Consider the following 24,919-nt stretch of genomic DNA (forward strand, 5'->3'; position numbering starts at 1 on the left):
CAGTTCTGTCACTGGGGCGGTGCCCTAAGGTACAAAAGTGAAAAGGTACAAATAAGTACTTTTAAAAGTACTAATATGTGCCTTTAAGCTATCAATATGTAAAGCATGAATAAATTAATTTTTAAATCTGCAGACACTAAGATTTTTTTTTTTTTTGTAAATAAAATAAAAAAATAGAATAAATTGTCAAATTAGAAAGTGCATTATGCAATTGACAAGCTGACATACTATTTGCAATCAATCACTCTAAATAGCACAATAACAATGTTCGAGAATATTATATTTTACACTTGAACTGGAAGGTGTATCAAGACAGCCAGCTGAAATTTTACACTGCCACCCTTCCCACTCGAGGCTTAGTCCTTTGTTAGTCAAAAATGGTGAACTTTAACAGACAGACAGAAAATTTGATGATCGGAATGAAGCACATGAGTCGGCAGAATGTTGTTTTTCCAGCTTTAATGGTCAATGTTTTCACATCTCTCATTACACAGCTTCAGAAGCCAACCTCTGATTGTCAGAAGCATCTTATTCAAAGCCCCTAAAAAGTCATTGAATATGTAGCAGTTAAATAAATAGAATATGAAAGAACAAATTTGACGGAATAACATCTATTGTCATCTAATCATCCAGCATAAAAATCTCTTTCTTCAATCCTCGTGAAAAACCTTCGTCCGACCTGTTGCACAGCAGATTCTTTGTATACAGTAAATGATGGCAAATCACTCCATGCTTTACTTAAATTCTCTTATAAAACATCAGAGATGACAAAAAAAAAAAAAAACAACAACACTGAATTGTCTGCAGTGTTATCTACCCAGAGGTTTTCTAGCCCAAACAAGAATGAAGAACAAATTCCGTGTTCAAAATTTTAACTCAGAATTGTGTTATGTTTAACAGAAAGCACATTATATACAATCAAAGAGCACTTTCTACAAGTCTAATGGCTCGACAGTCTTTAAGGACTGAGATGCTTCCACTAACAACAGTTTTAATTTATTACCCGAGGTATTCTAATTGTGAAACATGAGGATTTTAAATGAGTTGTCTTTTGGGATTCATAGATCCAGACCATATGTTCACTACAAACACCAAACAGCATTTCTTTAGGTATGAGTGGATAATTGTTTCAAGGTGCTCATGACGCTTTGATCTATATACCTTCATTCTAGTAATTATGCATTATGGCATACATACCGTTGCTATATTGCTCCAAATACTATTCTCTAAAATCTGTCTGGAGAAATACGATAGCAAGATGTCACCAAATGAAGGATGAAAATCACTTCAGGACAAATGGAAATTCTTATTGCAGGAAAGTTTGAGTGAGAAGCAAATTTGCTTCATCCCATCTAAAAATAAATTCCTCTCCCGAACAAACTTTGTGGCTTTAAAGAGCAAAGAAACCAATATTAGAAACAATATTCTTTAGGAGGCTGTTCTTTCAGAGGTATTCAGTTTCTATTTGGTAGCCTAAATCAGTGTTTCCCCAACTTTGTTTCTGAAGGTACCTTAACACCTCTTGACGCATCCGTTTTAGGTTTTGGAGTCTCTACTGAATTTTATTGTTAATTCAGGTGTGCTTGATTAGGAAGAGCTCAAGTGTTGGGTGCCTCCAGGAACAGGGTTGGTAAACACTGGCATGAACCAGTGGTTTTCGACTGGTTGGTTCCAGTTGCTGCGTCCGGTCACGCTCTATGGTAATTTGGTGCAAATTTATTTCAAAGTAACTCCTGTGTTGCAAAAACAAACCAGTTGAGAACCATTGGTTTACAAGAAAGTTATGCAGTGTTGTGTTAAGCACAAAGACAGTCAACAGACTTTGCTTTTACATTCCACTGGCATGACTCTTTATGTGGGTGGCCACCATTTGGTTGGTCACGACCCAGCACCCCTACATCACAGTGCCTTTGTCAAGTGAAGCTCCACTAAAGTAAAGTTAGGTCAAAAGCACACTCTACGCAAAATCAATCTTGCACAGCTAGAACTTTTTGCGTTTACATGCCTGTAGAGTATGTATTAAACCAGGGTTGTCCAAACTTGGTCCTGAAGGGCCGGTGTCCTGCAGAGTTTAGCTCCAACCCCAATTAGACCCACCTGAATCAATCTCTTTCTAGGCATACTAGAAACTTCCCAGCAGGTGTTGGAGCCAAACTCTGCAGGACACCGGCTTGCCAGGACAGAGTTTGTACACCAGTCTTAAACGGACAACGTGGAGCTGTATTTCCTACTATAGTTTAATTACACAACTTACATATTTTCAAGTGCACTGCATTATAGGCATTATCCCAAAAATAATCACATAAAGATGAAACTAACACACAGCTCACTCTGGCTTATAACATATATTATAACGTGATTCTTCTTCACTGACCTCAATTGGGTCCAAGTAGACAAATTGTCTCGTCACCATCCCCGGCTTCTAGTCCAGACCTGGTCCACAGTGGCCTCATAAAAATGCAGGGTTGTGTAACCCTAGCGCTGCCAGAGGAGAGGCTAAAGAATAAATGATTAAATATTTAAATGTCCTTCGAGACGTTTGCATCATCGTCGACACATGATGCTGGGTTTTTGGACCACAACTGAAGAGTCGATTATGGTGATTTGTGGCTCAGGTGTAGCTGTCAGTATGTTAGCATGTGTAAAAACTGGTAAAAAGAAAGCCCAACAATGCTCAAATGCAATTAACTCCAAATACCAGCAAAGAGATATTCTAAAACCCTGCCGGAACTCCAAGCTGGTTTGTAGCTGGTTGTCTATCAAGGTGATCCAAACCTTCCGGGTCAATCTAAGCATCACCAGCTGGTAATACAGCTGGATCAACCATCTAGACAAGCTTGGACGCTGGTGACCATAAGAGACTAGCTTCAACCTGCTAGAAACCATGTAAAACCAAGTACTAACTTAAACTGGTTAAGGATTTTCCAGCAGGTCAATGATGGCTTAAATACAAATAGTGAGCTATGGTTTAGTCCTTGAGAGACTGAGACACATTCCAGATGTTAAGCTTTTAGACTTCAATATATATTTTCCTTCACCTTTTTACATTTCAATTTGAGAAACACAAAGATTTTTCTAACAAGAGTTGTGAAAATGAGGTATGACCTCAAGCTTTCAAGTACTTCCAACATCTCATGGATATTTCGCAGCAAGGAAGGGGGAATTAAAGGAAAGAAGTTTAACTATCCTGTCATTGGGAAAGCCGTAGTGCTCCTTTGGTGCTCCGAGCCATAGTCTCTAAGGGTCGCGGATTCAAACTCGGAGCCGGGGATTCTTTATGTGCCCGTACTTGTCCCACGCTTCGTGCAGTCTGCTGGGAGCTGCGTAATGGAAACCGCTTTCGATAACGTAGGGACTCTGAGCGCAGCAACATCCGTGTGTATTGCACTTCCGGCATGATCATTTTTAAACACTCGTCTCGTGGAGGAACGTGGCCTTTTTGTGTCATGTTAACTGGTAGATCGTACCCAACTATTTCCACTTTGGAACTTGGTTGCCAAGGCCGTAGTTCCTTGTTTGTGATCTGTGCGGCAGAGCGAAGCGGTGGCAAATGCCCTCCAAAGCAGCTGCGGACAAGTCGGTCACGAGACTGACGCAACAGCTGGACTTCTCGCTCAACACACGCTGGTCCTAACGCTCTCAGCTTCCGCCACAGTGAGGCATTGAAGTAATCATACAGTACGGAATCTATAGCATTCCAGGCTCTGATTTTGGCTATATTTTCACTGGAAAGGCTGCTCTTGGAGTCAGCCGTGCGCATGTTTAGACTAACGTACAGAACGTCGTCGAGATCCCAGGACAACAAGCGGCGTAGCAGCACCAAGGATTCGTCAAAGTATTCCGCAATCATAACCAACGAGAACACTCGCTCCATCTCTGCAGCGAATCGCTTCGCATACGCCAGCGCCTCTGAAGTAGGACGGTCTTTATCACCGCCTAGGTCGAAGGTCAGCGTATTTCTCGCATACATTGAATCCTTCTCTTCCGGTCGATAGTAGCTCCAAGGGTGCTCCAGGAAAGTCTCTAGAGAGCCATTTGGAACACGCTTAAAACTAAGACAGTACTGATTGAAGTAGGTAAACAGAGACTCAAACATCGCTCCCGGTTCCCGCAATATCGTGATGTAGATTGTGTTGTTGGGCATGAGGCGTCGTAGCTCAGCCCGGCTGAACCGTAAGTGGTTGGTGATGATGTCAGGCGGCGTGGTGTGCGGATGAACAAAGTGGGCACTGAATGGTCGAGGGTAGCAGAACTGGTGGTCACAGGTGGTAATAGGCAGTGCCACAGTGAGGTTGTTGCGTTCAGCAAAGCGGAAGAGGATGTTCTGCACAGTGGAGCTGGCGGTTTTGTGCGTCTTCAGGAAGGCTATACTGGTGTGTTTAGCAGAAGGTCCACTCCTGCCCTGGGAGGGGGGCACCGGGGAGGATGGACAGCTCAACCAGAATGCCTCCAACGTCCTGCAAACATTGGGGGAGGGAGGGGAAAAATGCAAAAAAAAATGCAGTAAGCTTCAGAAATCAATTTAGGAAGATCAGAAATATTAATACAAAAAAAAGAAAAAAATAAATAAATACCCTGCCGATAAAACTTAATCAGACCTGGTTTGCCGATTTTGGTTTTACAGGCATTTTGGGGTCAAGTCAGGAGACCAGTTGGCCAAACAGCTAAACCAGCTAAGACCAACAAATTACAGGCTGGTTAAAGGTAATCTTTTTAGCAAGGTAAAGCAAGAATCAAATGTAATAGGCTAAAAACAAATGTTGGCAGAAAAGAGGAATGAGTAGTGATTCTCTGAACTTTTGTCAAACATGGCAAAAACATTTTTGGAGGTCCAAAAACATGACCAAAGCAATGTGTTTAAAGGGAACCCCGAGTATTAAGACTTGTATGGTTTAATTGCTGAAATATGTAGCAGAAAACCCATGAAAGACTTGCGTTATGGGGGCAGCCAGGGCCTAATGGTTAGGGAGTCGGGCTTGTAACCGAAAGGTTGCGGATCCCAGTCCCAGGTCCAGCAGGGATTGAAGGTGGGGGAGTGAATAACCAGCGCTTTCTCCACCCTCAATACCACGACTGAGGTGAGTCCCTTGAGCAAGGCACTGAACCCCCAACTGCTCCCTGGGCGCCAACAGCAATATGGCTGTTTACAGCTGTGTGTGTGCACTTGGATGGGTTAAATGAAGAGCACAAATTCCGAGTATGGGTCACCATACTTGGCCACACATCACGTCCTTTCCTTTCCTTATTTAAAAAATGTTTTATACATATATTGTGGACAATGGGGGGCGCCATTATTTCAATGATGGGAAATGGCTAAAATGAAGTGAGCTACTGCCGCTACCTGTTGCTAACTCAGAAAAATAAAATACTGATACGATACCACAATGTGTGGCTTTTATTTGTAATTTTCAGTCGAAGGGCAACAAGAGAAGGTGGAAGTCTTCACTTCTTTTCCTAGCAATAAGAAGAGGAACAAAAAAGAGATGCCTGTGGACGAGTGAAACTTCCTAAAGACTCACGTCTTTGTTCTATTCATTTCAGCCCTGATGCCTTTAAGGCTTTTAGTAGACAACACCTACTGAAAGAGCTTATAAATGGCAGAGACAAGAAACGCTAGATGCAATCTTGGTAGGATGCAAACATGCCGACGCGTGTTATGATGCCACAGCCACTGAAGGAATTTCTCAGTGCAGATTTCACTCCATAAACGGAGGCATTTAGACTCCCTGTGGGGAAAATCGATGGCAGAACATTTGGTTTAAGCCTACGCTTACATCCATTGCCACCTGTAAGCTCTTTCAGTAGCTGTGGCCATTGTAAAATTTTATTTTCAGAGTTAGCAACTTGTAGTGCCAGTAACTCATTGAGCGCAACCACTTCAGACCATAATGGCACCTTCCATAGTCCAAAATATGTATTTTCAATATGTATTTTTTAAATGTTTTAATGGGTTTTCTACTACATATTTTACTAAGAGACATAATTTACGATATATTAAGCCATACACGTCATAATACCCAGGGTTCAATTTAATAACACTCACCCAAAGATGCATTTTGACACATAGATCAGCTATATGAGCTACAACAGCTGCAATATGTAAAATTTGTTAGGCTGAAATATGTTCGGTGCATTACTAGGAATAAGACAAATTGAGGGATTGTTCTTCAAAGGCTCTTACAAGTTCAAGTGACCCCCATGGTGCAGAAGCAAGCTGACAGTGCTGATTGCAATCAATACTAGGAATATCTTCTTCTGAGACATCTCCAGGTTCTTTCACTGCAAAAGAGAAGAATGGGACTTTACAAAGGTGTACATTACTTGTACATTTAACCCGCATTCAGAACACCAAGAATGAGCATAAACACCAAATTCATGAGCACAAAAATTCATTGATTGTGCAAACCACTGGTTTGGTTGACAGTGTTCTCCTACAAGCTGGATCTCAAATTGCAAAGTGCCTTTTTTAATGTTTGGGTGTGTGTGAAACACACACGTTCAGAGACAAAGAGAACAAGCAAACCTAGAACAAGGACAGGACAGGTGTCACGTATTAGCATTCGGACAGCGTTGCCTGTCTAACGCTAACAAAGTCTTGGATATCTTCCATACGAGTCAGGGCCACCTCTTCCCTCGGCTTCTAATTACAGTTATCTCATCTCGCTTTCCCTTTCTCTCTCACAATATCAAATGGCGCTTCTACACAACCTGCCTTTATTTCCACTGATCAAGCCCTGATACAACTGTAGTTTAATTAGCATTAGCATTACAAAAAGGGAAAGCCATTTCACTCCCGATGCCAATCAATGGCAAAAAGAGCCAAGATAATTAAATGACATGACTCCCATTTTTAAGCATGTCGCAGCAAGTGCCACCGCAGAAATGCTAGTCCAAGATTAGCAAATATGGAAAAACTGCTACTACCTGCTTCAGGTTTTATGATTTTATAGCAGTATGGACTATTTGCAGATTTTACAGCAGTGCAATAGACTATGAAATGGTTGCTATACACAACAATCACAGTTTGGATGGAGTAAAGCAAATATTGAGCAGAAAAATGTAAATGCATTACAGTGACTGTTTTCCATGACCAATATAAGGAAATTAATTTTACTGAAGGCAAAGTCAAGCTTAAAATGCATATGCAAATGAATACTGCAGGTCAGAGTTCAACACCGACTGGTCGTCTGGGCTTCTTTTTCCAATGGTAATATAAACCATCATCTACGACATGAGTGCATAGTACCTTAGTGTCATGTATCAGCACTTAAAAAAGCTCATAGAAAAAGGCTCTAAAGGCACAGCAAGTAATTATCAGCAAGGTTTGCTAAGGCATAATTAATATTCCTCATACTTGAAGTTTTGTACCAATCCTTTAAACCTGTTCAATTTTTGTGCGACAGGATTGATACTTTAAGCCATGCAGCTTGAGGAGAGATGTGCTATTAAAACTTCTAATTGCTTGAAGAAGCTCTTATTTTGGCTAGCGAGTCTCTCAGATGCAGCTCATTTCCCGCTCTTTAATTAAACTGTGTGTGTTTCTAACGATCCAGAAAGATCTGGTAGCACATGATGAGAGCTGCTCAGATTATGTACAAGAAGAGGAGGTTTGGTAGAGGTATTGTGCTTTTCTCTGCAAGAAGAAAGACTAAATTAGAGGCAGAGGAAGACATGAATCACCCACGCAACCATCCACCTACCTACGCGCACTCAAGTATGCAACACCACAGTGTGAGATAAAAGACAGTACATTTTAAATGGCCAGATCTACAGTAGTTTCAGATTTGGTCATGAATTTTAAAAACACGTTATGTGCATCGACACTAGACTAGAGTAGGAACAATCACATTCCTGATGGCATCAAAGAGAATTCATGTAGATGGCAAACAAACAACCCCAACTCTAATGTATTCTTGTTTATTTCTACCACATTGTACTCTTCCCCTGGTATCATTACAGTCCCTGGATGTGTATTGAATTGGTCTATCAATACGGGTTCTTGCCTGTGGCTTATCTAGAGCAGCGGTTCCAAACCAGGCAGCCTCAGCAAACTTCAAAGAGGCCTGAAGATGACTTGATTTTGATTCACCCCCTTTTTTTCTTGGAAGAATAGGGCTTATATATATATATATATATATAGGAGAAAGAATAAACTTAAGTGTAAATTCTAAACTTGGAAATATCAACACAATTTTAAAACTTTCCTCACTGATGCTCAAATTCAAACGGAACACTTTTAAAATATAAAGGATCTTTTTGGAATCTGTGGTTCCATGAAGAAACTTCAATGTTTCTAAAACCTTTCCATTCCACCAAAGTTTTTTAAGTGCAAAAAAAGGAAATGTTTTTCACACTGTGAAATAAAAAAGGTTCTTTGTGTGACCTAAAATGGTTATTCAACGGCATTGCTCCAAAAAGAAAAACATTGTTGGAAACGTAATTTTTTTAAAAAGTAAAGCATATCCCTGCATCCATCTTCCAAAAACAAGTGTAAAACCTTCAAAGGAGTGCAAGCTGTACTAGAAGCAAAGAAAAGACACTTTTAGCCATGAAATACATATTAAAACATCATCGTCCTTGAAAGTAACAGCTAATCCCTTTATTGGTACATTAAGACCAGTAATGCCGCAACAGATTCACGATCATTCCCTGTCATTCAAGCCACACAAAAGCCAGAGTCGAGGTGAAGCCGAGGAGATTAGAATCCGATCTGTGCTGTTTTGTTGGAATCGAAATGTGGTTTTTGGGGGAAAACACCGAGAGTCAAGCTGTGATCCTACGGTGCTGAGTGGTGCTATTGTGGAATTGTGGAAAGACGCTCTCCGGAGAAGGCGTCAGGTTACTGTGATGTAGCCAATGTTGTGTGACCAATCCAGCAGTGACGTGAGGAACGTCCAGCCAGGCATGCAACGTTATAGATGTCTGGGATAGATGGTGGTCAAGAGGACACGGTCGGTCAGATATACACTCTGTTTTGTTGACTTGTAAATTGGGCGATATAACCTAAAATCAAAATCTCTACGATTACTTTTATTTTTATTTTATTATTACTTTTCCCCCCTCATAGTTACAGAAGTGAATCTGACTCATGTTTGCTGTTGCATGTGATCTTCCTCTCAGCGATCTCTATATGCGCAAGTATTTACTTACAGTTCTTACAGGCCATTCACACAGAACACGTCTTAAACGTGAGAAGCAGCACTCAGGAATGGTTTAAAAAATAAGCATAGCACAGAATGCCTACTCCGCCATGATGCCGTCAAATACAAAAGTTGCCTTTCCACCCAGCTACTGTAAACAAATGTTTGCAACGCTTGCAAGGCACTATATGTACCACTAGAGGGCGCATATTTGAAACAAACAAAGAACCAAAGGATGCACGGTGGAGATGAAAGTCGTGGAAGCGAAATGAGGACGCTGGAGTGATTGCTAATGAATGTGATACAAGGCTCGAAAGCAGCTGAGCATTTATTACGCCACATTCGAGCACTTCCGATCCTTCCCGTCATGCGTATGTCGGAAAAAGCAGCACTGTTTTATCATACTAGATACATTTTAATGTGCTGAAAGTTCTGTTATAATGCGACTCTGTGGGTTCGTCACCTGTCTAATAAAATGCATAACATATTAAAGAGTCTTTGGTGTTTCCATGTTTTCTATAAAATAAAACCAGAAAATTGAGGGTGTATGACGTCATTGGCAGTAGGCGCAAGGACATGGTCCGTTTCACTAGTTAAAATTGCAATTTCTCTGGGTTAGGGTAGAGGAACCTAATTTGTAGCATAAACAATTCAGATGATTAATCCAAAAAAAAAAAAAAAAAAAAAGTAACAAATGTAAACAATTTGTAGCTCTGGAACCAATTAATCTTAACTATTCCAGTTAAAAATTAACAGCTACCATAGCACATGCTTAATGTAACTTAACTAGTGTTAGATGTTATTTGATATTATTAAAAATAGCAATTTGAAAACGTATATACGTTTTTAAAAGTTTACTTTGGTTAAAAACTTTTGCACAGTCATTGCTCATATGATCAAAACTAGTTTATTTCTTTACATAGCCACCTACAATTTAACCATGAGCGCTACCTCTTTAGCACAACTGTAATGACAAACACGTCAGCTTACATAAGCGTTACATAATCAAGATACAAAAAATGGTAACTAATTCGTTAAAGTTCTTAAAAAAAAAAAAATAATAATAATAATAATAATAAAAAATAAAACAAGGTAATCAGATTACAGTTACATTTTGTAAAAAAATGGGAATACTATGAGGATTACAAAGGGTTAATTTAAGTAAGGAATAATTGAAGAGAGGCCGTTGAATTATTAGAAAACAATGATCCAAGGGTGCTGCGGCCACAACGTGAAGCGTCAAAACACACAGAAGACTTATTTTTAATTTATTCTCCAAATGCAAATTCACTAGCAAACTTTCTGGCTAAGTTAACAAGACAATTCCATTAAGTTTATGCAAAATAATGTTTGCAACTTAAAAGTTTGAGTTAAACCAGAATGTTTAACTTGCAACTATGCAGTAATTTAAGTTGTGTTAAAATGTCCCCTGACTGTCTTTAGAGCGTAGAAATAGTTACATATATGTATGTGGCAAGCACATTTGACGTTTCTCTTTCTACTTGTTTTTCTACATGTAATGATTTCTGTAGGGCAAAAGGAGCTCAAGGAATCACAGCATCTTTGCTGCTCATCAGTTTTGCACTTGGGGTTGACCACAGAAACAAAGTGGGCAGAAAAGACCTATAACAATGCTTTACTTTGACAGGAACGAGGCTGTGAGGGATAGAGGAGTACAGTGCATTCAATGGCTTGAACAGCATGCAACTTGTTCAGCTGACAAAAGGCTTTTTCAAAAAATGGTTGAGACTCCATAAACCATTTTGAAAGTAGCGAGTTGTGAAACATATATACAGTGTATGTCACTGTAAAGAATGTAAGTCTATTCTTCACAGCCTCATTTTCATCTGCGTACAATTCAATGCAACAATCCTGACAAAGGTTTATTTTATTTAACAGGTACAAAAGGTATAAATAATAACTCTCTTACTCATTCAATGCATTCTAATAGCATTTTCTCAACATATATTTTTACAAAGCAACTTACAAAGAACAGTGCCAAGATGACAAGAAAAACTCCCACCAGGTAAAAATCTATAGATTGAAACCATTGAACATATTCCTCACAGAGTATTTTAAGTTCAAACCATATGAACATTTCTCAGGGTCATTATTCAGGTTAAAATTGTTTTCCAGAACTTTGCTAAAGTGACTGCACTGACTCTTTTCTAAACACAGGTCAAGATAGACTCATTTTATAGAGGCGGCTTTTCTTTTATACTGTAGATATGAACTTCAGCAAGCAATGCAAATTGAGTCCTGCTGTAGCTAAAACACAACATCATGATGAATACATCATGCAAAATGCACACAAACTGTTTTTTAAGCATAATTTACTTTTAATTTCTTTTGCCTCTAATCATCCCACACATCCCAGATTGGACTCCACAACTTTCTATCTTACAAAATACATCTTAAAAGTTTTTAACATGCGGATTGAATTTAAACATGGTAAAAAGGGCTGAACATAGTTGAGAGTACATAACAAAATTACCCAAATATATATTGTATACATTTAGAGTAGAAATAAAGTATAAAATATAAATATATATATATATATATATATATATATATAAACAAAGTGTGTCACACAGGAAATGCTGGGAAATGTATGCAAACATGCATAGATTGTTTTTTTTTTTTACTTCCAAAAACTGTAATTTAACTGTATTTTACTGTGAAATTACATGAAATGTCCCATTACGGAAATTCGGCATCAAGCAGTTGTTTGTTTTTGGTTTGTTTGATTTTTCCCTCTCTTCTTCACTGTCCTTCAGTTTTAAGTAGCTTGTAAAAGCGTCATGCACATTTTACTTTAACTTTTAAATTAGCAGTATTAACATAACGTAACGAATAGGAGTTGACCGATATGTGTTTTCAGGGCTGATGGCGATACCGATTATTACAGATCAAGTAGACTGATAACCGATATTTTGAACCGATATACATGTCTAGTGTAAAAATTTAAATTAATTTCAAAATTAAGAATAACAAGGGCTCTTCCCTGCTGTTAATTGAGTGTAGATGGATTAACTTTAAAAAATAATGTATATAATAAGTGCAACTAATTAAATTGTCTTCATAGCTCCATTGTTGAAGTTAAGAAACTATAACAATAATAGCCTATTATAGGCACACTTAGTTCAATAGCCTATTGAAATTTATAAATTGTCATCATGACAATGCTGACACTAGAAATGTGCTTATGTGACACTAGATATTTCAGTTAGTCTTAATTTAGAGTACAGTGCAAATGAAGGCATTAAATAATTTCATTTATCTTTTAATCAAATGAGTTAAACTCTTTATTTTTGACAAACTAAAAGGTTTACTATTAAAATTGATTATTCTTTAAAACAAAATTGTAATAATTGCTGTAGCAGTAGTATTACGTATATTCTACTGCACCACAGTAATATGTCTCTGACAGTTTATTTAAGCTGAACATACCTTTTATTTTGACGGGTTGAACAGAAGGCAAGTGCACTGCTCACTTTTTATTGCACCGCGCTGAACAGGTCTGCAAACAGCGAGATCTGCCACTGTTATTGGTCTTTACTCTCGCTTAAACGGTTTACATTCACCTGTCTTGGTGGGCCTACTGTTGCTATCTGCCTACACTGTTTGTTCTAACCGCAATTTGCAGCATGTGGAGAATGTAAGCATTATATATGCTGCATCATGTGATTAGCATGCAGGATTCTTTATGATGTTGACTTAACTGCTGGCATTTGCAATTGTAAAAAAAAAATAATAATAATAAAAAAAAGGCACATTTTTTATATGTCAAAGAAAACATCTAGTAGTGAATAGACTTGGTTATACAGTCAAACAGATACAATTTTTAACAATATTTTTTACTAGTGGGTGCAGGACACTAGAGTTCATTTATGTAAGTGAGGATAGCAAAATAAAGTAAACTGTGACTTACCAGTAAAACCGATAGATGTTATTCAGACACTTTGACCGGATCATGTTTTGCTTAAGTGCTTTTTCTTTAATTGCTAATGCGTCCTTTTTACACCACAGACTGAACAAAATTAAGCATTGCTTGGCAATTGGTCAACAAAGGACTGATAGTTGTGTAAATATAACTGTCATATTAACAGTTGTCTGAATTTTTGGTTGATTGTAATCCATTACATTCCTTTCTATCAAAGTTATCTGACATTATCAAGATGAATTTGTTCTGACGCAGTTTAACTGAGTTCTTGTCTTATTTTATTACCATTTTCTAAACTATAGTGAATAAACTGTGATAATGTGAGAAATGTTAAAGGTGTCTGAATAAATTTTGGTTTGACTGTAGATAAGTTTAAATACAAGTTACTATGAACACCATTAACCAGGTGAGCCTTGCATGTTTGTTCAAATCTGTAAAACCTAAAATGTTATTTAAATGTTATCTAAAATGTAACTTTATTTTACACTTTTGGATCATTTCTTTCATTTTATTAAAAATAAATGCCTTTCTGATCTGATGTGATATGTGAAACGGGAGATGAGCAAGTTCGGCAAGAGGTGGATTCAAACTCGTGTTGAAAGTCACCGTTATGCGCCTTACCACCTACGCCACTTTTGTAATACTGACTAAACTCTTAAAAATAATGGACGTGTCAGTCCAGAAGCGGAGTGCCTAAAACTCCCTTAGCTGTTATAAATTCGCTGTAAACCACGGCTTCACAGAGCTTATTGCTTTGTTATAAAACGGATAGTTCCGGTCCTTGATTCTGATTGGTTGAGCCGTGTTCAAAGCTGTTGTAAATTACTCTACAAACATACAACTTTGTTTACGTTTGTGTGTTGCTCGGCGACCACTTTGTTGCAACCACAACCGTTTCTGAGGAACTACATTCTTTGGTGGAAGAATAACGCTTCTCGTCAAGCCTAACAACACTCCTTAGCTGTTATACATTCACTGTAAACCACAGCTTCTTGGGGCTTATTGCTTTAATAATAGTTATTCCATACATGTAGTAAGGTTTCACAAAATAAAACAGAGCAAATAAGTGTAATGATATTTATAAAAGCATTATTCTTCCGCCAAACAATGTAGTTCCTCAGAAACCGTTGTAACAGTTGTAACAAAGTGGTTGCTGAGAAACACACAAATGTAAACAAAGGTGTATGTTTGTGGAGTAATTTACAACAGCTTTGAACGTGGCTCAACCAATCAGAATGAAGGACTGGAACTATCCATTTTATAAAAGAGGTTTTAACACCAAACCAGCTCCTAAATCTGTTCAAATATAGGGGTAGTTGTCAGTGCCAATAGCCTTGTGGGCAGCATGCCGACATACAGCTCCGTTGTGCTCTGGGTGTCCCGAGTTTGAGTCCCGGCTTGTGGACCTTTCCAGATCCCATCCCACTCTCTCTCTCCCTCTTCGCTTCCTGTCATTACTCTACTGTCCTATCAAAATAAAGCCAAAAATAAATCAAACAAAAAAAATAAAAATAAAAATAAAAACAGATGGGTTAGTCCAGAGGACTCCAAAGTCACTAAGACCAAATAACAAACCACCCTAAAATGCCTGTTGGCAGTGACCTGCCTTAGAACATAATTTTAGAAGCATTTTAATTTAGGGGAAAAAAAAAAAAAAAAAACAGTAAGGAGATATTTTAATTATTTATTAATAAACTAGTGTTTTCTGAGTCAGTGTTGGCTGCAAAGATGAAGTTGATGATGCTGACTTGACATCTCTGTACTACAAGTGTTGCACCTTACATATCAAAGAGTATTCGTTTTTGATTTAAATTGGTTCATTTTAGTAGACATTTCAAGCTTTCTATAGACGCATTTCTCATGTCTATGAGGCAAGTAGCCTATACACTGAGTTTTGGTTCATTTTTGCGGCGCGCTGCAGTTCTCTGAATCTGAGAAAGCAGAAAATGTGCCCTGTTTGTTTAAGAGAACTCTTAGTGCCATGATACTGTACAATGTTTAATGAATAAAGCCCCAAGAGTTTGCCAATTTGATGATTAATTACTGAATGACACTCAGCCCAGCTGTAAATAGAGCTTAAAGTTTAACACAAAACACCCTTTCAATGGACATCCTGTTAAGATCTATTATCCGCAAACACAATAAAGGCTTGGCTCGTTTGCACTTACATTTATATTTGTTTTTCCCCAATGTGTGACCTAATCCGTTACTGGAACATTGACAATACTTTAAACTTCTCTAAAAGCATCCCTATTTAATATAAGGAGGCTGGTTTGAGCATTGGACTGGACTTTTATGTGAGGAAATACATGTTGTGGGAATTGCAAGCCACTATTCAAAACTAACGGTGCAGCTCTAAACTCAGATATTATATTTGAGTTCGTCTTAATATATCACACCACAAAGCACTTCTGTAGTATTTTATTGTAATCACAGTTCAGTAAAGCATGAAACATTCTCTCTCTCTCTCTCTTCCCGGCCTGCACATCTGATGCGGCATTATTGTCTAAATCCCAAAAAAAAAAAAAAAAAAAAAAATCAATCTGGGAAATGAAGCTTGAAAATGAGCATCAGCAAACCCCCAACCATCCACATTCATCCCCACACACATGCAACCTAGAAGTTAATGATTTTTTTTAAAAATGAACACTTTCTATTTAGATATGAGCAGATATCTGCTTTTACTGACTCTATATTTCCTATGGAAAAGCTTCTGAATTCCTTCAGAATGTTGTAGGTTGCAGATGCTTTCATTAAACTCAAATTGTTTTGGGGAAATATGGTGTTCAATGTTTGCACTGTGGGGTTAACCATGTGGGAATATCTTTTTTTTTTTAATCTATTAAATGTTTCACAAATAAATACAATTTCCCTTGTCATTTGAAAGTAGAGCAACTCTTTCATAACAGATGATGTGCCTGACATCAGAGCAAACAACTAATAATATTAGAAAACTGTTCTCATACTGAACACTGAACACATAAATTGGTAGAAGCAGATCTGATTACTTCAATGTTTTCAGTAATGGTTGGCTATTATAAACTACAAAAGCCCACGTCACACTTCCACATCACCTACTTAATGCTTCACATTTCTCTCATGTGTGAATAACAAAAGAACTGCAGTCAACTGATCAGAAGTGACAGTAAAAAGAAATTATGAATGTTTCAAAATATTATTTACAAAAAAATGGACAGTTCCAGTCCTCGATTCTGATTGGTCTGATTGGTCAAAGCTGTTGTAAGTTACTCTACAAACATACACCTTTGTTTACATCTGTGCGTTGCTCAGCAACCACAACCGTTTCTGAGGGACTACATTTTTCGGTGGAAGAATATTGTTTTTATTAATATCATTACACATTATTTGCTAGGTTTTATTTAGTGAAACCTTACTACGTATGTGGAATAACCATTTAAAAAAAAACAATAAGCCTCGTGAAGTTGTGGTTTACAGTGAATTTATTACAGCTAAAGGGAATTTTATGCACTCCGCTTCACATTGTGCATAACAACACCACTTAGCTGTTATAAATTCAGTGCATTCTGTGATTTCATCAGCGCTTTCCGCATTGCATAAATCATAGAGCCCTAATTCTTTGATTAATAGAAAGTTCAAAAGAACAGCATTTATTTGAGATTCGTGTCATGCCTATCAACGCCACTTAGCTGTTATAAATGCACTGTAAGCCACGGCTTCTTGGGGATTACTGGTTTTATAAAATGGCTATTCCATATACGTAATAAGTTTCACAAAATAAAACAGAGCAAATAAAGTGTAATGACTTTAATAAAAACATTATTCTTCCGCCAAACAATGTAGTTCCTCAGAAACTGTTGTGGTTGCAACAAATTGGTTGCTGAGCAACACGCAGATGTAAACAAAGGTGTATTTACAACAGCTTAGAACATGGCTTAACCAATCAGAATCAAGGACTAGAACTATCGGTTTTATAATTCCGTTTTTATGAGTGGATTCCATGATCTTTATTGTTTTATTTATTGTATAACTCGGAATGTCACAGAATTTGCCAAATTTGGGATGAATAAATCCAATGTAGCTCTTTACACTTAAATCAAAATGCAATGCAGACTAGTGTCTGTGAATATTAAGCAGCAAAAATACAATTTAAGTATGAATCCTGCATGTTTTTTGTGTCTTTGTGTGAATGAATGGCACAGATGCGTGGTTTCGTTTACTTCACTCATTCTGAAGCGCATGTGATGCCTCTGCTGCCTCAAAATACGAGTACGTGAACACATGAACATCATGTCTAGAACTGCTCTAAGAGTCACTTCAGTGGGCATTTTACCGCTACTTTTGAGAAAATCGTCATATTATATACAAACAGAAACCTAAAGGTCTTCACAGCAACCCGTCAAAATAAAACAGAAGTGATATATGACTTCATGTAATTATAGTACTACTACTAATAATAAAGTTATTAAAACATTATTTTTAAGGAACATTTAACAGAAAAAAATATTACCAGAATTTATTTACCAGAAAAATGTAAATACACAACACAGTATTTCTGCAAAGAATCATAAATTCATTCATTATTAAATCAATCAATTAGACATGATTTTTAACATTTTTAAAAAATTTAATGAAACCATTACAAATGGAATCTAGGAAATTAATGGAAACACAGAAAAAAAATAATTTCATAGGGTCTTAAAAATGTAATTTTTTGTTAAACTTTTAATAAATTGCTGTTAAATTGTAAACTTTCACGATTGCTTTTTGATTAATGGTTTTCTAATTTAACCAATAAATCAGAGTCTAGAAAATTTGGAAACAAATAAAACAAACTACAAAAAAAACAACAACATTGAATTTTCAAAAGATTATGCAACAAAACTGCTTTCAACATTTATTATGAGCAGCAAACCAGCATATTAGAATAATTTCTGATGGATTTCTAGTCAATTATATATAAACATAATATAATAGTGGTAATAATAGTAATAACAATGAATTAAAAACACAAAAAAGTTCTTCAAACCACCCACCAAATTAAAAGTTTACTAGAGCACAGTACTTCTTAAAATATCATCATTATTATTTGTAGTAGTAGTAGTAGTAGTAGTAGTAGTAGTAGTAGTAATTGCTCAATTAATTACTCAATTACTCTTTAAATGATAATGAGCTCTGCTCACTATCACCATCTAATACTTGATTGCTGTTCTGTCAATTCTTCGTCATCAGTTAGGAACCTAGGTGTGCTATTTGATGGAAATCCTTTGAAAACCACATCTCTAGTACTTGCAAAACTGCATTTTTCCATCTCAAAAATATTTTTAAACTACAACCTATGCTATCAATGTAAAATGCTGAAACATTAATTCATGCATTTATGACCTCACAGTTAGATTATTGTAATGCTTTATTGGGTGATTGTTCTGCTCGCTTAATAAACAAACTCCAGCTGGTCCAAAATGCAGCAGCTAGAGTTCTTACTAGAACCAAAAAGTATGATCATATTAGCCCGGTTCTGTCTACACTGCACTGGCTCCCTATTAAACATCGTATAGATTTTAAAATCTTGCTAATTACTTACAAAGCCCTGAATGGTTTAGCTCCTCAGTACCTGAGCGAGCTCCTATCACATTATAGTCCCTCACGTCCGCTGCGTTCTCAAAACTCTGGCAATTTGATAATACCTAGAATATCAAAATCAACCGCGGGCGGGAGATCATTTTCTTATCTGGCGCCCAAACTCTGGAACAATCTACCCTACAATGTTCGGGAAGAGGACACACTCTGTCAGATTAAGTCTAGATTAAAGACCCATCTCTTTAACCTTGCTTACACATAACAAATCAACATATTCTTATAATTCAAATCCATTAAAGGATTGTTAGGCTGCACTAATTAGGTCAACCGGTACCGGGAACACTTCCCATAACACCCGATGTACTCAGTGCATCGTCAGAAGAATGGCATCTACGCTAATATTAGTCTGTTTCTCTCTTATTCCGAGGTCACATTAACCACCAGATCAGAATCAGAATCAGAATCAGAAAGAGCTTTATTGCCAAGTGCGTTCACACACAAGGAATTGGTCTTGGTGTTAGGAGCTTCCAGTACAGAAAATACAAACATAGTGCAGACATACATAAAGTTAAGGTAATAATAAACACTAATATTAAAAAAGAATATACAATAAATTATAAATAACAGTGGTAATAAAAATATATACAGAAAAGTTCCAGTCCGTATCCAGATCAGATGGTCACTGCAGTCCCCCGGATCAAGTCCGAACCCAGCCCAGACGGTGGATCAGCACCTAGAGACGACCTCTACAGCCCTGAATGTCAGCGGAGTCCACATCAACTAGATGAGCCCCAGAGACGGATCCACAGTGAAGACCACATCACCTAGACGGCTGTCGGCACAATGTACTGTTTCCTATTTAATACTGTACAGCCGCCTTGTCACAATTCTGTATTGTTAAAGGTGGTATATAAATAAAGGTGACTTGACTTGACTCACCTGACCCCTCTCTTCTGTGGGGTGACGAACCGTCCTGTTTGCTTTAGCTGCGAAACTTGCCAACTAGCACATTAGACGCTTTGCAAACACGCATAAAAAAGCCTTAGGTGAAACTGGATCACAAATGATTCATGTGAACAGAGACATAGTATTTTCATTATAGAGTGGTTGTGTACACACAATGACAACACACATTTATGTTCAAACAATATGTAAAAGTGAATTTTGCATCCAATGACCCCTTTAATATTTTTATTCCAATACCTGGAATAACTTAACTACAAAAATACAATAACAGCTCTTGTCACCTCAAGGCAAATAACAAACGTCAGAATCAAAACCATGAACAGCCCTCAGGCGTGTCATCTGAAATGGAGACTATTGTTGCTTTAACACTCAGAACTGACTACTTATAACCATCCTAAGGATTACCTGAAACACTGAATTTAAGAATACAAAGAAACAATGGGTTGTTTTCACAGCACTTAACGACCCTGTACAACAGCTCTGTCAGCGTCCTCTTCACGTCGCGTTTTTGTGCTCTTTCATATGAACGCTCAGCACTTCATCACAGCTTGTGGCCCAACATGTCATGACGCCCCATGGAGCGTTCACCGTCCCTCATCCACCCGCCGGTTGCCCCAAATACCCCGGAGAGAAGAACAGATTAGACGTGCAGACGTCTCTTTACATCTCGACACTAATTCCTGCTCTAAGCTGGACGTTCACTTGTGTTCTTGACTTGTAGGATTTCAGCTTAAAAGGGAGCATTTACAGTTGCGTGACATTCACAGTTTGACCTTTCTATTTTAAATACTGTTATTGTTTAGAAATTTTATAATACAATAGTAATATATTTCTGTCTTTATTATTGAGTTAAAAAAAAATTTTTTTTACAATTAACTGTAATTTTACAATTTACAACAGTAATATATTTCTGTCTTCATTTTTATGAGTGACATTTATATTTTATTATATTTTAATTATTAATTGATATTGTACAATTTAAAACTTTTAATAATAAAAATAATAATAATAATAATAATATAATAATAATATAATAATAATAATAATAATAATAATAATAATAAAAAAATTTATAGGGTCTAACATTTTTAAAACAAATATTAGTATTGTAACTTAATAATAATAATAATAATAATAATAATAAAAGAAATGTTCATTTTTTATTTTATAATCCAATTGTAATTAAAAACACTAATAAACTGTCTACATTTTTATTAGATATAATATATATATATATAATTTATAATCATACATAACATAATTAGATTATAATTAAACATTATTATTAATAATTGTATAATTAACAATTTACAATGTTTTAAGAACCCAATCAAATTGTAAAATAATAATAATAATAATAATAATAATAATAATAAATGTAATGTAAATGTCATTATTATTATTATTATTATTATTATGAAATAGAATGATATGTTTATAGGGGTCTACAATTTTAAACAATTATTAGTATCATAACTTAACAACAACAACAACAACAACAACAATAATAATAATAATAATAATAATAATAATAAAATAAAAGCTAAAATAATTATAAATTATTTTAATTGTACTATAATTTATTTTATAGTACAACTGTAATTAAAAACTAATAAACTGTCTACATTTTTATTAGATATAACATATATAATTGATATAATCATACATAATAACAATTAGATTACAATTAAACATTATTAATAATAATAGTAAAATTAACATCATTTACAATGTTTTAAGAACCCAATCAAATTGTAAAATAATGATAATAATAATAATAATAATAATAATAATAAAAAAAAATATAATGTAAATGTCATTTATTATTATTATTATTATTATTATTATTATTATGAAGAAATAGAATTATATATGTTTATAGGGGTCTACAATTTTAAACAATTATTAGTATCGTAACTTAATAATAATAATAATAATAATAATAATAATAATAATAATAATAATAATAGCTAAAATAATTATAAATATGAATTATTTCAATTGTACTATAATTTATTTTATAGTACAATTGTAATTAAAAACAGTAATATATTTGTCTTCGTGGTCTAAAATGTTTAAACAATAACATAGGAGTTAAATTCTTTTAAACAATTATTAGTATTGTAACTTTATTGTCTACTTTAAAGTCCAAATAAAACAGTTAACATTATAAGATTACATAAAGAGATTATATATTTTCTCCACAAACCAACATCAGAGAGAACCACGAACATGAGAATACTGTATGTCTTTGCAACTGTTTTGATATTTTGATATCACCTTATTCTGACCTACTTCATGTTGAAAAACTGAATATGAAAACAAAGCAGATTTCAAGATATTTCACTGACTTGTTACTAAATGTCTCAGGTCGCTCCTAATTATGCAGCACAAAACCATGAAAAATGTTCCTCTGGTTAATAAGGGAACAGCCTGTTTTCTTGCATCAACGACAATGAATAGAGACAGGCATAATTATTCATGAAGTGCATGATTAACTAGTCCTTCAGACTGCACTCTTGAACTCCAGAAACATTTAAAAGACGTGCGCCTTTCCAAATCAATTTCCAGCGTCCGCCGCAGGATTAGACGCGTCCCGCACATAGCAACTGAGGCGGCAAGAGCATCCCAACAGGTCATGGGTTCAAATCCCCTGGCGCTCGTCTGACTAAATCCCCGCAGACCAAAACATCCCGAGAGGCAGACAGACAGCTCCGCTCCTCGAGCGCCAGACGAGCCAAGCGCGAGATTGAATTATTGTGCGAGATGTAACAATCAGCGCAGATCTGTTCGGCCCTCACTAGCGCCCGTCGTGTTTATGGACTCGAGCAGATGGCACAACCTCTGGTGTAACGCTGCGGGGAGATAAATGAAAGCGATCGGGAGGAGTGTGTGTGTGTGTGTGAGGAATGAACAGTGAAAGATGGGAACATCACGTCCAGAAACATGCGCATGAGTGCAGACGCTGCTGCTTGATAACGCATTATAAGCTCACGGTTGTGCAGTATTTTATAAAATCTCAGTACTCGAGGGGGCGATGGAGCTTCCTTCAAATGTCAAACGTGCTGTAAGTGTTTGCACTCACAATCATGTCTTGTTTAAGGACTGAAAGTACAGTTTTGACAACGTAGGAGTAGGAAGCAGTTTTTGCAAGGGTTTCATAAATAGGTTTGAAAGCTGATGAAGAGCTAATTACGTATTTTGAATGAACATAGCTTGTTTGTTGTTTCAGAGAGAAGCGCAGCACTGAGTTCATTTAGATGCAAGCAACTTAACTTTAATCCAGTGTTTTCAGCATTTCGCAAGTTTAATGTACATTTGCAACGTTACCTTATTCATATATTTGCATAACTTCTATTTTTGAGCACTGAAAGTTTACAGCATTTTACCAGTAATCCACCAAAATAAAAGCTTGAGGTTTAAATGTTAAAAGCTCAAGGGTTTTAATGTTTATAAGTGAAGAATTTAAAATAGGGCTGTATGCGATTGTCAGGCGCATTTAGTCAGTAAAGCCAGTACTGTGATTAGTAAGGATTTGACGAGACACTTATCCCATGAGAAGAGACGAGAAACGAGACACGATTCACAAGGATGAGACGAGACGAGATTTTTAAACTTTTCTTAAGAAATCCTCAATGATGAAATATATAGGGAAAATAGTCCTTTATTTAACTGAAAAAGACAAAATGGAAAAAAAAAAAAAAAAAAAAAAAAAAAAGTAGGTGCATTTTGAATTTTATGAAATGAATCTTTCATTTAAATGAATTATATGCAGTAATAAACAACATTTAAACAAGAGCTTCACGATTCTGGATAAATTGAGAATCCCAGTTGTTTTTTATTAATTGAAGACCATGATTCTCTCATGATTCTGTAGAAAAAAAGATTAGAAAACTAAACATAACGTAAATTTACTAGTGGGTCTGACAATGGAGTCGTCAATGTCTCACTTTATTAAGACTTGTCTGAGTATTGAAATCTCCTGAATGAATGATTCAATGACATTTTATTTTTTTATTTTAAACGGGCAGTTGTCGCCACCTCCTAGCGGAAGAGCATAAGCGTTGCAATACATACAAGTGTTAAAGGGGTCATCGGATGCAAAGTTCACTTTTACATGTTGTTTGAACATTAATGTGTGTTGGCAGTGTACGTACAAATCTACCCTATAATGATAAAAATCCATGCAGTGGTTTTTAATTAATCTGTAAAAATAATATCCCCTTTTTCAAATTGAGCCATTCTCAGATGCCTGTCGTTGCTGCGTCACACCCACAGAGGCCACTCCCACAATAGTTGATTGACATGAGCGTCTTACCTCAGATCAGCTGTCACTGTCCGCCCTCTTTTGTTTGGATGCCGGAGCAGGGATGCAAGTTAGACAAGAATATCTCCGATTGAGTGATTGAGGTGTTGTGTTGCTGGATGTAATAATGAACATAGTGGTCATTTACTCTGACATCTGAGCAGCTGAAGATGCAGTAGATTATGTTTGTTTGTGAAGGGAATGCACCTCCCGATCTACATATATCCGTCTATGTTCACGCGAATCATTCTTGATCCAGCTTCACTTATACAGCAGAAGTGAGTATAAGGGTTTTTTTTTAATAAATCTTTGCAATCGCCTTTTCTAATAATGTGCTAGTTAGCAAGTTTAGCGGCTAAAGTAAACAGGTTCGTCTCTCCACAGAGAGAAGAGAGGGGCGGGGTGAGCAGAGCTCATTTGCATTTAAAGCAGCCTCGACCAGAATGAGATGATTTTTGCAGAGCTGATTTTGGCAAGGTAAAAAGGGTGTTGTTTTACACTACCATTGAGAATTTTTAACCAAAGTATATTATAGACTTTTCATTAACACCCGAAATAATCATATCAACTTGTGGAAAATGGGCATCCGATGACCCCTTTAAAGGCACAATATGTAAGTTTTCACCGCTAGAGTTCGCATTTTCAAAACAATAACAGAGGCGAAGCTCGATGACGCAACGACAGAGCATGGAACATTGGGTGCTGTCGTTTTCACAAATCATGCCCACAGATGAGGTAATGTATTACTTTATTAACTTACCGGTACATTTAATAACAGTATTTTATGTCATCGTAATGAATTATCTGCAAAGAACATGAAATTTGATTCAGTATTAGCCTTTTACTCATATGTTACTATTTGTCATGATTTGGCGGGTTAATGATGCGCATTTTTACGTGTGTAAAACAGTCATTCTAAAAGTAAATTTGAACAAACCCACCGTATTTGCAAGTACGGTTAAATGTTTTTGTGCAGCACTGGATTTAATTACATTACCATAGGTT

The 24,919-nt window shown here is 36.3% G+C and overlaps 1 protein-coding gene across 1 annotated transcript in view; it reads right to left on the reverse strand.

Moving 5' to 3' along the window:
* Window positions 1–620: 620 nt before the first annotated feature.
* gal3st3 (galactose-3-O-sulfotransferase 3) overlaps window positions 621–24,919 on the reverse strand; it is a 37,955-nt gene continuing 13,656 nt past the window's right edge. Inside the window, exons 2-3 of the mRNA XM_051114514.1 lie at window positions 6,182–6,279; window positions 621–4,457 (exon numbers count right to left, since the gene is read on the reverse strand). Coding sequence (XP_050970471.1) covers window positions 3,191–4,457; window positions 6,182–6,264 — 1,350 coding nt within the window. The 5' untranslated portion in view covers window positions 6,265–6,279 and the 3' untranslated portion in view covers window positions 621–3,190. The remainder of the gene's footprint in view (window positions 4,458–6,181; window positions 6,280–24,919) is intronic.

The sequence above is a fragment of the Labeo rohita genome, chromosome 7 (genome assembly GCF_022985175.1).
Source record: "Labeo rohita strain BAU-BD-2019 chromosome 7, IGBB_LRoh.1.0, whole genome shotgun sequence".
In the NCBI taxonomy this organism is placed as follows: domain Eukaryota; kingdom Metazoa; phylum Chordata; class Actinopteri; order Cypriniformes; family Cyprinidae; genus Labeo; species Labeo rohita.